The sequence below is a fragment of the Ilyonectria robusta genome, assembly GCF_021365365.1.
Source record: "Ilyonectria robusta strain PMI_751 chromosome Unknown BGZ61scaffold_5, whole genome shotgun sequence".
NCBI classification, from domain to species: domain Eukaryota; kingdom Fungi; phylum Ascomycota; class Sordariomycetes; order Hypocreales; family Nectriaceae; genus Ilyonectria; species Ilyonectria robusta.
The window spans coordinates 2,142,336-2,155,812 of record NW_025764439.1 but is presented as its reverse complement, the minus strand read 5'-3'; the positions used below and the strand labels follow the sequence as shown (position 1 = coordinate 2,155,812).

The window sequence follows — 13,477 nt, the reverse complement described above, 5'->3', positions numbered from 1 at the left end:
CGAATGAAACTTGATATATCGCTTTTCTCGCTCTAAGATGTGCACCCGACCTGCCCTACCTCAGTCATTAAAGTCCTCATATAGGAACATGCTAGGACTTCCAAACTCCTCGACAGCGATTCCAGCCACAAATTCCTCCCACATCCTCCATGACTGATCCGACACGTCCATCGAGGGAGGCGTGCCTACAGGGATATCAGTGGGCATTTCAGACGGGGTTTCCAAGCACAGCGGAGTCGGGTTCCACATCTGCGGCGGTGTAAACAAGACAGCCGCTGCCCCAGTTGCCAGTTCAGAGCTGGGAGTTGGAATGGTGTCTGAAATCTTAGTCAAGTCTGCCACTGGTCTCTCACATGGACTCTCTCCCGAATCACAACCGGCTTCTAAGAGCAGAGCCAGCCTTTCACGCGTACGGCGCATTAACTTTGCCAAGGGTCCCTGTAGCACCCCGTCGTTATGTTTCGCGATGGCATCTCGATGGCGTTGGTACGACGCCTCAACCAGCGGCCAGACACGGCGCAAAAGGGCCGTGTCATCACAGACATAGCACTCGGCAAAGGCAATTGCCAGAGTGTGCCATGGAATGCTCACGCACCAGCGGAATCCCTCTCCTCGTGTATCTGTATGCATCAGACGCGCCTTCTCAAGGACAGTCAACGTTAGACGCAGGAGCTCCGTGTGATCTTCCATGCGCTGGGGAGGTGCTTGGCCGGCCTCGGGCTTCAGTGGGCGTAGGGCTGAAAGCCGCAATGCTGCTACGAAGCACTGCGTGTTGTGCCATGTGAACCAAGCATATGGAGATGATTCTGGGTCACAAAACCGTAGGAGGGTAAACACCTGTGTCTCGAAGCGTTGTAGGAGCTGTAACTGGGAATCTGCCTCTGTCGTGGTGGGCGAAGCCGCCATTCCTCCACTCTCGCCATCATTGTGATGGGCGACATTCTTCTCTCTTTGCAAAGAGGATATAGTCAAGCGCCCACTTGGCATTGCGTGGTAGGTGACCAGCGCAAACGTCATGTCCGTCAGTTCTTCCCTATCCGGGATTTTGTTTTTTGTCGTTGGCCCAAAATCACCGTCATTGATGTGTGCTGGTGCCATCCAATCTCCAGCATCATCTGGGTCTGTAAGCGGGGCAGAGGCTGGTCCGAAACATGCCTGGAGATCCATGATACAGACGGCGAACCAAAGCCTCTTTCGCATCTGCTCGTTGAAGAAGGTCTCGTCTTGTCCCGGTTCCTTCCTTCTAGCCGGTTGTAGGCAGAGGGATTTTGCAATTCTGACAGCCACTGCGATCAAGGTCCATACGTCTCTACTTCGTTCTTCTGCTCTCCTCCCAACCTAATTCGACGAAGTGGTCAATGTTAGATCCTCTGTTTCTGTTCTTTAATGAGAAGGAAAGTGCCTACCAGATACAGGACAAACGCCTGTAGGACAGTGATGTCCTTGGTTGAGAGGACGCAGGACTTCTCAAGTGCAGCCTCACATTCACTCCGGCAATCTGCCACGAGGATGGCCTTGCTAGTATGAAACAGTGTCAAGCACTGGTTTTCAGTCATAGAGCAAGCCGCCGAGTAACAAACTGCCGAGCTCAGAGCCTCAGCCGATGTATGGGAGTCCAAGTGTGCCAGATATTCCTCCCCCTGTACCATCCATCTGCTGAGGGTTGGCCGATGGAGAATCTTGATGATCGGGTCAACCTGTCGAAGATATACTCGACAGAGTTCGCCCGCGGCCACCTTGTCGCGAAAGATAGCAACAGGACTTATGGGTATATCTTGCGGGATTGACGACCGGCTGTTTAAACTGCAAAGACCCAACACTCTCATGCAGTTTGTAGCCGAAATTGCCTGGCTAGAGTCGAGTGCTGGCGATTTGTCCAGCTCAATCTCGCCTGGACTTGAATCTACCACGCGACGGATATGATGTATCTTATCAGTGAAGTGTCAGCTAGCCAACTTCTATGCAGTTATTTTCCTAATATTTATGAGTGCGACATGTCCTACCTCTTCAGCCAAGTCTCCCCAAGAAGGACCTCGTTGTGCCAAGCACCCCTGCTTCTCGCTGTTCTCCGAAGTTGCTGGGCTCGGAATCACATTCTCTGCGCACACTGAATTCTCCACCGGTGTTTCTGTATCTTCGAGTGACTGTGGCCTGGATTTAGATCCCTCATCGACCCAAACTTTGGCAACTTGAACGTTGGAGTACGTATCTGAACGCACCTGCTCTCGGCTTCCCCCGAACATAGTGTTTGCCCTCGCTGAACCTATAGAATCAACGCCGGCTTCGAGCCTGCGATGGCTCTTATGATTGAGGTTCTCATCGATTGAGGTAGCTGCATGAACGCGCGAGTGAGCAGTCAGCGGCGTCTGCTCCTGTGACACTCTATGTGAGCGGTGCACATGGCGACCGCGAGGCAGTCGCAGCCGTTGAATCGGGACGCAAGCGACTCTAGATGATACGCAATTGGAACAAGGGTTGAGTTTGTCGCATTTGACCTTGCGTTCGCGACAAAGCTCGCAGCTAAGTTGTGGTGTTGTCGGACCCTTTCGTTGGCCCGGATGTCCTGCGTTGGTCGCATTTTTCCTGCGTTTCTCCATCAATCTGTTCGCACAAGTCCGTTAACAAATACAATACACGACAAGCTGGTTGAGTTCAGTTTGTGTCTGAGTCGTCTGAGATGCAGATGACGTGTTCTTGGATTCGGATTTTAGATCTCTGTCGACGTGAAGGATGAGAATGGCATCTCACCATCATCGATAGCGGATATAAGCCGCCCGCTCTCACTCAGCCCCACAAGGCCTTTCCTAAAACGGGCGATCTCGTTATGTTAAAAGCCGAGCCACGCCTTTGAATGGTCCCTCGGATTTTAACACAAACGTCACAGATTGGCCCAAATGTTGAGGACGGTGTCTCCCCGGGGCATGCTTCATGACATCTTCACTTTCGAGGTCCACGTCAGGAGAAACATGTCGCTCTTCCACTTCCATTTTGCGCTGCTAATGAAACTGGGATGTCCTAACTTACATGAAAGGAGAATGCGCTGGGCAGACCCACAGCTTTGAATCACCCAGGCCGGCGTTGTTGGGTGTGTCTAAGGGATGAGCCGGATCGTCCCCTTCCTAAAAGCAAAATGCAAATTTTCAAACAGCCAAAATTATTGCCGGGGAAAACTTAGGAGGTGATAATTCCCGTTTTATTACGATCGCTTGGCCAGGTTGAGTGTCGTCAGCGCCAATTAGCTCTCGGGTTTTAAGCACCATGAAAATCCGAACAGGCATCACAACAACAACGTTGTATATAATGAGCATTAATGTCCCTGTGAAAGTCATCTGAGGTTTGAAAAGGTCAAACAGAATCAATCATTCATCCATTATTCAACGACATCTTCGACCAGCATGTCTCGGGGCGGCAGCAATCCCTCCGAGCCGGAGCAACCACCCTTTGGGAGTACACCAGAGACAACAAATGAGAATCAAGATGGACATGCAAAGGAGACAGATCTAGAAGCAGGAATCCTACCTAGAGAAAATCTAGACGGACCACCTGACGACCGAGATCTCGTTACCTGGGAAACACCACAAGACGCTGCAAACCCGAAGAATTGGACGACGAAAGAGAAGATGGTCGTCACCATCGTCATGTCCACATTCACTTTCATCTCACCTGTCTCGTCGTCAATGGTTGCTCCGGCTCTTACCAAACTTGGCGAGGATCTCGGCATGAAGAAAGAGATCGAAGTGGAAATGGCTCTGTCCATCTTCATCCTCGGGTATGCCCTTGGTCCACTCTTTTTCGGTCCCATCTCTGAGGTTTTTGGCCGCTCCCGCGTCTTGCAGTTCAGCAATCTTTTTTATCTAATCTGGAACCTCAGCTGCGGGTTGACGCAGAACAAAGCTGAGTTCTTTGTGTTTCGCTTCCTTGCTGGCATCGGCGGGAGCGCGCCTCTTGCTATTGGCGCTGGAGTCATCAGGTAACACAGGTCCATTTATGTGATATCTCCGGGGATTGATATTTACTAATTCCTCGTGACACATTTAGTGACTGTTGGTCTCCAGAAGAACGTGGGAAAGCTGTTGGCATTTACAGTCTTGGCCCGATGCTTGGGCCTGTCGTCGGACCTGTCGCGGCTGGCTTCATTGCCGAGAGAACGACGTGGCGTTGGGTTTTCTGGTCGACCAGTATTGCGGCTGGAATCATCCAGGTAGCTGGCTTGCTCTGGTTGCGGGAGACATATGCTCCAATTATTCTTTGGAGGAAACGAGAGCGTCTTGTCAAAGAGACTGGCAACCCGAAGCTGCACACTGGCCGGGACTCGACAAAGAGTCTAGTAAGCACCATCGGCGATGCTTTGGTGCGGCCGGCTCGTATGCTCGCAACACAACCAATCGTCCAAGTCATCGCGCTGTATATGGCTTATCTTTTCGGAGTCACCTACCTGATCACGGTAACCTTTCCTGTCGTCTGGACCGACGTGTACGGCGAGAGCCTCGGCATCAGCGGGCTCAACTTCATCTCGTTAGCAGTCGGCAGCATATTCGGCGCCATGGTCAGCATACACTTTGTAGATCGTATCTATCGTCGACTGAAGGAGGAAAACGGCGGTGTCAGGCGCCCCGAGTTCCGCGTCCCGTCCATGTTTCTCGGATCGGTTCTCGTTCCCATCGGACTGTTCTGGTACGGCTGGAGCGTACAGGGCCACGTTCACTGGATCATGCCCAACATCGGCATCTCTATCTTCGTCGCTGGGACATTGGTGTGCTTGCAGGGCATGCAGGGATACGTCATCGACAGCTACAGCCGCTTCGCCGCAAGCGGTCTCGCCGCCGCAGTTGTACTCCGAAGTCTAGCTGGCTTCGCCTTTCCACTATTTGCCCCGTACCTATATCAGCGCCTCGACTATGGATGGGGTACCAGTGTCTTGGCTTTCATTAGTATCGCCATTGGAATCCCAGCTCCATTTCTCTTCTATTTGTTTGGGGCAAGGCTGCGTGCTATGTCAAAATTCGCTGCTGGGTAAATTGTCACGACCGATTACGGAATCCTCTAACCGATAGACTTGGGTCAACTTGGATCAGTTTTCTATCAGCACCACACTCTCCTCTCTGCATCTCACAATTATAGGTAAATAGCTTAATATTCTATGGTAACCTCCAGTTTCTCGGTGTGTCTCCCATGTATAGGATGGGATACGTTGGCCAGTTCCGCACCAGATTTTGTCAGCCCGGGTGCAAACGCCATACTCCCGATCAAAGATCTACAAGATTCGTACCGTGATACAACTTCTTCAATGATATTGAATAACCCCAGCTTCACATTCGACAACGTCACGGCCCGCAGGCCCAAACCGTCCGCCGCACGACCCCAGGCTACTTTCGTCACGGGCGGAACGGGTTTCGTGGGTGCCTTTGTCGCGGGCGAGCTACTACAGCTAGGCATTACCAGTACTGCCTCGTACGCGCCTTAGACACTAGAAGGAAATACTCCCGTTTAGTTCGGGGCAGAAACGCGTGCTGGACTTTGCCGACTCAGCTGAAAGGCTGCCTAGTTTCATGTGACTTGCAGCCTGCAGGGATATCTAGAAAATGCCTCATGGGACGAGTAGCAGCATCACTACAGCAGTAAAATCTTGTACGCCTCGCCAATAGAGATTGTTATATTGGCCCTTTATCCATTACGCATTTTACTCAGTTAAAATAAGCTACAACCCAACGCGTTTGACCCCATCGTCGTGGTCACGCGCCCGGCATGCTCCTCGTTCCCGGCGCCTATCCTCCCACAGCCCTTCGTTCCCGGTGATAACCTCGTCCCGAGTCAACTAGTCAACTTGACAGCAACCGCTGGGATATTTCCATCGTCAGCGCCATCAAAATTTTGGGAAATCGCCGAATCATCAGTCAACTCACCATCGACGCATTCTTTTCTCGAGCAACCATTCGCAGCTTATTGCCATGTCGCTGCATCAGAGGTCCTCCGCCCCCTCTGGCAAGAGGTCAGGCACCATGGACCACTCTAGTTCATCCCACAGTCAGAGCATCCCGAGTACTCCCGCCGATATGGCCTACGAAGTTGACGAGATCGACTACGAAAATGCCCGCGATGCCACAATCATCGATGACTTGAAACAAGCCAACACTGTTGTGAAGAAACGCAACTCCGCTAAGGATAAAGCCAAGGCTGCCATAGAGGATTTCGATTATCGTTACAATAACAAATTCCCAGCAGACTTGGATATTGACAACACTGCTGTGAGGAAGCTCACCTCCGACAAGGGGAAACTCCAGGCTGCCCTGAAAGCCGCCGACAAAAAACTTAACGAGAGCATGCTCTCCTACCGCGATCTCAAGACCCACCATGAAGACGCTCTCGCACAGGCGGAAATCCTCAAGGAGGAAATCTTCAAATTTCGGGATTTCAACCATCTCCTTACGGAGAGATTCCGTACCGCCAAGGAGGAAATCCGCACCCTTATGGATGAGACCCATCTTAACACTGAAGAGGAGGGTATCCTTAAGGAGGAGAAACGTAACTTTATAGAAGAGATCCGTTTCTTTAAGGAAGAGTACCGTGCTTTAAAGGAGGAAAACCGTACCGCCAAAGAGGAAATCCGCGCCCTCCAGGACGAGAATGGAACGTTAAAAGAGGAGACTCGTGCTATCATTGAGGAGAAGCGTGTCGCCAAGGAAAGGATCCACGAACTCGAGAATTCTATCCGCGAGCTTACGAAAGAAAACGTTACCTTGAGAGAGGAGACTCGTACCGACCTGCAGGAAGGCCGCGTCTTCAAGGATGACATCGAGTCTTCTAATAGCGAGTCGTTGATTCCTGCCGATTCAGAACTTGTCGAAGGACGTTACGGCAAACGGAGACGAACCGTGGGGACCTCATTCGCTGCATTCGAATCACTAGGACCGGGTCAGGATCCAGTCGGTTCCAAGTTTCCCTGGCTCCTCACTGTCTGTCGGTCCTTTGGAGAATACCGAAATCTCTTGAGCGATTATTTGCAGCCAAAAGTTTCTCCTGGATTTGTGCGAATATCCTGGACATGTGTAAGACCCTAACTACAATGCCACTCGTGATTCACCACTGACTATGAATAGCGGTGCGGGAAACGCCTTCGTCTAGAAGTGCCTCGAAATCGTCAGGCCGCGGCCCTGGCCTTCGCTGAACAAGCCAGCGGCCCAATGAATCTCAACACCATCTCCGTGACCAGTTCAAGCCTCGACGAAGATTCACAGTCTACCTCATCAAGTCTGGCGTCTGGGTCATCACGTAGCAGCAACCCCCCACTTGACTCCCCCACAGAGGAACTTATCACAACCGAGATTGAGAACAGTGTCCAACGTCGCTTCTTCCCACGGGGAACAAAAATGTACATGCTACTCTGCGTGAATACAAGCAGGCGATTGATCAAGTTGGCCAACGTCGATGTTACGGATATGGACGATGATGAGAAAGTTTTCAACAAGTTGCGAGAAGCGTATGGGGATCTTCGCAAGAAGAAATGGTACTCGCGTCTTGTGAAACCGAAGACTATGCATTACATCAAGGTATCCTTGTTCTCACTGAACCCTACAAGCAAAAACTCGAACGAGATACTGAATTTTAATAGTTTAGGCTCTTGTACCTGCAGAAGTCTCAAGAGTGCGTCACCCACTACGAAGTCGACTCTATCCCATCAATCAAGGAAGTCATGCGCGAGGAATATCTCTATGATCCCTGTCCACCCGAACATGGAGATTTTCCTATCCCGCCTGACATTTTTATGCACATATTTAAATATCCTGGAGATCATATCGGTATGGCTACCGAGATGCTTCCCAAAAAGCTCTACAGCAAGGTGTGTTGGGTCAACTCGGTCCATCATTCTCGGAACTTGCCGTATGGCTGGGGCTTTTACATCGTCGAAGAAGTTGACTGGGCTTTGGTCGCCTGGTGGGTTTTTGGCATGGTCATTTTATTAACGACCTTGACTATTGCCTGGTCTGCCGTGACGAAGGATGTCCAGGGCGGGACAGGAATCGGGTCATACTCGATCGCTGCATTGGCTCTCTTGGTATCAGTTATTATCCTTGGAACTAGATCCATCGAAGGCACAGTTCTAGATAATTAATTCGTTACAAGTAATATTTTTATACATGATTAAGAATGCTTTAGTCATGGAAACCCTAGATATTATTTGGTCAGTAGGTGACGGAGGCTTGCTATATATCGTTCCACATGGGCGCTACAACTACTGGCTACCCACGACAGTATGTGATTCATATAGTTCAAACCAATTCATAGTCTGGAATTTTTCTTGAGAGAATCCTTCCTTCACCCAGTCATCAGACCGGAGGCGATGCATGAACGTTAATCACAACTGTTTGTGCATGAACGAATTGAAACCCCGGGTGCTGGGGTGCTATAATATAGTCTAATTCAACACTTATCCACTACACATTTCCCCATGCCGAAATGACCCGCAACTCGGCCTATCTGACCCTAAACCGAGGGAGTCTATCTTCAATTGCTCTCTCCGAGTCTGGGGACACTAGGGTAATTAAACCAGGGTAGCCAGCGACTTGATCACTGTAATTAAATGGCTAAAGTTGAGATTCCTTGGTGATAAATCACTGTCTATTATGTTGACGGATCCCATCTTCGTCACAGACATGCAAAGGGTTCGACAAAAGTCTTGGTGCAAGGTCCAGTTGGACACAAGGCGCATAAGTGACGAAGTGGGATGGCGGAGCCGCAATCTCACCACACCTTTCTACCAATGAAGCACTGCAAGATTGCAAACTAGTGAAGAGAATGCTGACCTATGAGCAGATGTAGCCGTATGTCGCTTATCATTGTGACAAGGTCACAAGTGCACCAGTCCTTCCTCATCGCCGTGCTGCCGTCTCAGCCTGACCCTGATTGGCGAATTTTGCACCATTTTTTACACTTTGTGACCGCGTGGTCTTTTCATGGGTGATTCGTTGTTCGCTGGCCTCACTTCAGCCACGGCCACGTAGTCTATCACCACACGCAAACTTACGAAGACGGCATGGTCTAGCTCCTAACCTCGCCCACTAATGTGCGTCACTGTTCTCTCGCCCTCTTATATATCTTCTCGCAATCCCATCTTCGGAAGACTTTCTTTGTTCTCCAAATCCTCCTACACCGCTACAAACTAGTCTCTATCTCATTATCTCAACCCCTTGCTCCTACCAGTCAATTTCCCATCCGCAATCCTCCTCAGCTGTACAGTCAAAATGACGATGCGCATTGCGGTCCCGTCAGACTTGGACCAGCTTGTCGATGTCGTGCTGGCCACCATGCCCTCGGACAAGCCGTGGCCGTATCGGTTTAATCGCCGCGAAGAATTCCCCGACGACCACCGCAAGTACACCAAGATGATCTGGGGTATGTTCGTTGACCCTGCTTTTGATGACTGGGTCGTGCAGGTCATCGAGGACACCGTCGATGGCAAACCCACCATCGTTGCCTTCTCCGCGTGGAATGTCTCTTATGTCAACAAGAGAAAGCATGGGTCTGGATACCAGCCTCAAAACCGTAAGATTATCCTCATGGTTGTTGTTTCTCGATCTTCACTAGGCTTCCCTTCGCTTCTTAAGTTCATCCTGCTAATCCCCTGCGTCCCTCCAGCCAATCGTGAGATGATGGAAAACGGTGGTGCCAGCCGTCGAGACGCAGATCCCAAGCGCATCGTGGCCTTTATGGATTCGGGTTGGCTTTGTGAGCAGTACTTCGAAGCATACGGCGATGACAGAATTAAGCTCCAAATCCTGGGCACACATCCCGACCATCGGCGTCATGGACATGCCTCTACCCTTTGCCGTTGGGGCATGGAGGTTGCGCGAAAGGAGGGACTAGTATGCACCCTCCAGGCCACCATTCTTGGTCGTCAAGTCTACGAGCACCTTGGTTTCACAATCCTTGGCGAGGGCTTCATCCAAGTGCCCGGTGAGGAAGAAAAGATACCATTTTGGCCTATGGTCTGGCCCATTCAGAAGTTAGATGAGGATGCCGACAAGTGAAAGAAGAACAGAGTTGGTGTAGTTCAAAATTCGGGGGGAAAGATGATAAGAGAGACGGAGCCGACTGACGATATCGGCACATCCGGTAGGAGTTAAACCAAAGTCAAGTTGCAGTCAGCCATCCAGGAGAAGGGTAAAAGGAGGGCGAAGATTCATCTAGAAGGAGACCTAGAGGGAACCTACATTCTATATGGCAAGATAATAGCAAGTTCACATTTTGCAATTTCTGTGGTCTTGAATCTTCTATGTAGTGAGGAATGTTTGGTTTCTTACACATAGGATGAATTGGGCCTCCAGGGCTGTTGTATTGACGAACTTGTTTTAGGGAGACATGGATAACACCAAACTCTCACTGGAAGTCCACACTGTTAGATTGCTGGTCTGAAGAACTGGAGGCCCTCCCTTTCAGGTTGATCAAATGTATGGCATCTTGGTCTGTTGGACATAGTATCACCTAGGCGAGCCAGGCCGTGAGCTTTTATCTCTAATGGAGATATTCTTGCCCAAGATTGCACTTTCCGGAGCTTAATGACATGGACTGAGGGCACAATGTGACACCTGTCAGAGAAGGCAACCGCCTTGTCTCAGCCGCGGCAGGTTTGGCTGCAGCCTAGGTAGCGAGGGTGGCGATGGAATCCAGCATGTCTCACCCTTCATACTTGGTATATCGCAATGTCGCTCTGCTTTCATTTTTCCTGTGCTTTATACACTCATTTCCCATGTTACAAAAGAGTTTCCACCGCGTTCGACTACTACTCGTCTACCGTTGGAGAAGACCGTCCTGCCTGCCCTTCCCAACACGCACGCTCCCTCCGACTCCATAGCCACTCTCGTCTCGCCCGTAGGCCTTACACAAACATCGGTGGTCCTAGTCGGATCTTATTCCTACTGCGACGGCGCCAGATCAAGGTATACGCCTTTCTTTCATAAGCTTGCTTGCTCCAGGTTCTCTTTTGGAGCATCTCTCTGACGTCCATTTGTTTTCCCAGGCCGCGTTACCCGCCTGGTTCCCCGCGTCCCAATCCAGTCATCAGGCAGCTCCAGCAGTTGTTCTGCATCGTCACGCTGGAAATCCGTCGTTGGCTACCGCCCAGGATTCTTTCGGTCGGTTCCTTGACTCGGGCGATGTCTTCCAACAAGGCTTCACGCACCATGCCTATCTTCTAGTCCAGACATCGGACAGCGCGAGTGCAGTCCCCAGCACATAGCAGAAGCCGCAGTTGGCACCAAATGCGGGCACTGACTAGTGTATTCCACCCGACCTCGCAGACTACCTCAAGGCGAAATCTTTGGTTCTGTGCTTTGTAGAGCATTTGTCTGTCCTCAAAGGCCCTTATTTGGTCGTGGGCAAGGAGATTCACCAAGCATGGCCTCTTTTCCCCGATCAGCTGGGTGCATTCGCTACCTCTGTCGTCCCTGATGACACAACCCCTGTGACCGAGAAGGGCTCATGGTATAGGAAGCTCCAAAAGCCAATTCTGAGTCTGCTGCTGACAATGCTAGGCGCTTCGTTTCATTGCAGAACTCGGGCTTCTCCGGCGCAGATGCCGCAGTTGCTGTTCCTTCTCGGCTCTACTTCATGGAGAGCGAGGACAAGCCTCTCAACGGCAGACGCATCTCTGTGAAAGACAATATGTACCTGAGTGGCGTGGTGACAGGCCTGGAAAACAAAGCCTGCGCTGAGCTCTACGGCAAACAGGCCAAATCGTCCAAGTTGATAGACTTACTCGTAACCCAGGGAGCCATTGTGTTCGGCAAGACTAAGCTGTCTGCGTTTGCGAGATCTGAAGTTACGCTGTGTCGGTGCACCGACTAGTTTCTGCCATGGAATCCGCGGGGCGATGGCTACCAAAGCCATTCTGGGAGCTCCAGCGGAGCTGGTGCAACGGCCGCCGGATAGGACTAGCCACGGCGTCTGGGGTCTCAAGGCTTCCTGGAACAGCCTTCCGATGGAGGGCACTGTCCGTGCCTGCGAGTGAGTCTCATATACTCCCCCGGAAACCTCCAGATTGTTAGCATCTACCAGCATGTTCGACACTTTTGGGCTTTTAGGACGAACCACCGTCTCAATATGCGACATTCTCATCGCGTTAGGTGTCACCCTGTGGCCGAACAATGCAAGTTCCATTGTCTCGAAAAACAACCGCGCTGGCTGGCTGACAAGCTTTCTAGTAGCCAACAAAGATTCTGTATCCGACAGAGTGATTTGCAGTCTCCAATGAAACCCAGCAGCGCATGAACGAGGCCCTTTTTGAGGCACTGGAGACGTACCCAGGCGTAAAGCGTACGAAATTCTCGATTGAACAGGAATGGTCACGCACCGCGCCAGATCATCTACGCAGCAGAACTGTGCTTGAAGTTGAAGAAGTAAGTGCCCCATGACTCCAACGTATCCCTTTACATACAAGGCTCGAGCTCACAAGCCATGGGTAGATGGCATATGCTCTCAACGGCTACGATAACTGGGATAGCTTCGATGACTTCCGATCTCAGTACCAGGAGAGATTTCAGAAGCCGCCGTACGTGAGTCCATCGCATACGTCTAGGTGGTAAGAAGATCCATTTCACCGCTCCTGTGTGAAGCAAGCACAATGCGAATTCTAACATTTGCAGGGAAATTGATGCGAACAAGACAGCAGACGCGCGTATGAGAGTGCTAGAGTACGTCACAGTCTTCAAAAATGGGCGTTTAACAACATCTTTTCAGTCGACGAGAACGGAGACTGCAGCACAATTATTCTCGTGCCGCATAGCCGACCCGGCGCAACCTATCGCGATACCCAGCCAGAGCCACAGAAGTCAGACTCTCAAAACCATTCTTGCATGTTTATTGAAAGTCGCTGACAAGCTACAATATCCAGGGGAAACAACAAACCGCCTCCGACCATAAGCCCGATCTTCATCGCTTCAATGCTCGGTGGACCACAGCTCCTTATACCCGGTATATGCTTCACGCCTAGGCAAACTGCCTGCCACATATACTAACACATTAAAGTTGGACAAAACCCTTATGAATCGAGGGTATCAACACGGAAGGAGTTTGCCACTATCTTCACCACCATCGTCGGTGCCCCAGTTGTGTTTCGTCCTGATAACTACATTCTCCACCTCGAAGTTGGAGATTTGGATTACAATACACTCTGCTGACGCCCTTTCTACAAGCTCCGACTTGACACTGCTCAAAGTGGGCCAGGAGACTCTGGAGAAGGCAGGCTGGCCGACCACAGTAGTGACGGGGAGGTTCATGTTTGAAGTTGGTGACAACAAGAGAAATACGGCAGATCTGACTACTGAGTCAAAGTTGAGAAGACAAGGCAGCGAACCAATGAGCCAATCTTTTAGAGGAGGACGATGCTGGGTCTCTACGTTGCACATTTTCTTTTTATAACAGACAATGGATTCTGCCATTCGTTCTAGCTACCAGAACAGAGTACACAAATAAAATAAAAGGG

General features: G+C 50.7%; 5 protein-coding genes across 5 annotated transcripts; 4 read left to right on the top strand and 1 right to left on the bottom strand.

Annotated features, from left to right (window-relative positions):
• Positions 1 to 60: 60 nt before the first annotated feature.
• On the bottom strand, positions 61 to 2,243 carry BGZ61DRAFT_530030 (uncharacterized protein; the record flags this gene model as incomplete). The annotated part of the gene is made up of 3 exons (XM_046253498.1): positions 61 to 1,338; positions 1,407 to 1,928; positions 2,004 to 2,243. 3 exons carry the CDS (start codon positions 2,241 to 2,243, stop codon positions 61 to 63), a joined length of 2,040 nt encoding a protein of 679 aa, XP_046107927.1.
• Positions 2,244 to 3,677: 1,434 nt separating this feature from the next.
• Positions 3,678 to 5,017, top strand: BGZ61DRAFT_345885 (major facilitator superfamily domain-containing protein; the record flags this gene model as incomplete). The annotated part of the gene is made up of 2 exons (XM_046239831.1): positions 3,678 to 3,970; positions 4,039 to 5,017. 2 exons carry the CDS (start codon positions 3,678 to 3,680, stop codon positions 5,015 to 5,017), a joined length of 1,272 nt encoding a protein of 423 aa, XP_046107926.1.
• Positions 5,018 to 7,093: 2,076 nt separating this feature from the next.
• Positions 7,094 to 8,188, top strand: BGZ61DRAFT_188254 (uncharacterized protein). Its single transcript, XM_046237777.1, has one exon. The coding sequence runs from the start codon at positions 7,182 to 7,184 to the stop codon at positions 7,959 to 7,961; it is 780 nt and encodes a 259-aa protein (XP_046107925.1). The 5' UTR covers positions 7,094 to 7,181; the 3' UTR covers positions 7,962 to 8,188.
• Positions 8,189 to 9,239: 1,051 nt separating this feature from the next.
• On the top strand, positions 9,240 to 10,025 carry BGZ61DRAFT_475451 (uncharacterized protein; the record flags this gene model as incomplete). The annotated part of the gene is made up of 1 exon (XM_046248698.1): positions 9,240 to 10,025. The coding sequence occupies one exon, from the start codon at positions 9,240 to 9,242 to the stop codon at positions 10,023 to 10,025; it is 786 nt and encodes a 261-aa protein (XP_046107924.1).
• Positions 10,026 to 10,666: 641 nt separating this feature from the next.
• BGZ61DRAFT_492076 (uncharacterized protein) lies at positions 10,667 to 13,413 on the top strand (the record flags this gene model as incomplete). The annotated part of the gene is made up of 11 exons (XM_046250498.1): positions 10,667 to 10,687; positions 11,015 to 11,213; positions 11,295 to 11,478; positions 11,529 to 11,828; positions 11,926 to 12,000; positions 12,052 to 12,146; positions 12,238 to 12,392; positions 12,459 to 12,574; positions 12,698 to 12,823; positions 12,887 to 12,966; positions 13,211 to 13,413. The coding sequence occupies 11 exons, from the start codon at positions 10,667 to 10,669 to the stop codon at positions 13,411 to 13,413; spliced, it is 1,554 nt and encodes a 517-aa protein (XP_046107923.1).
• Between the last annotated feature and the right edge of the window lie 64 nt (positions 13,414 to 13,477).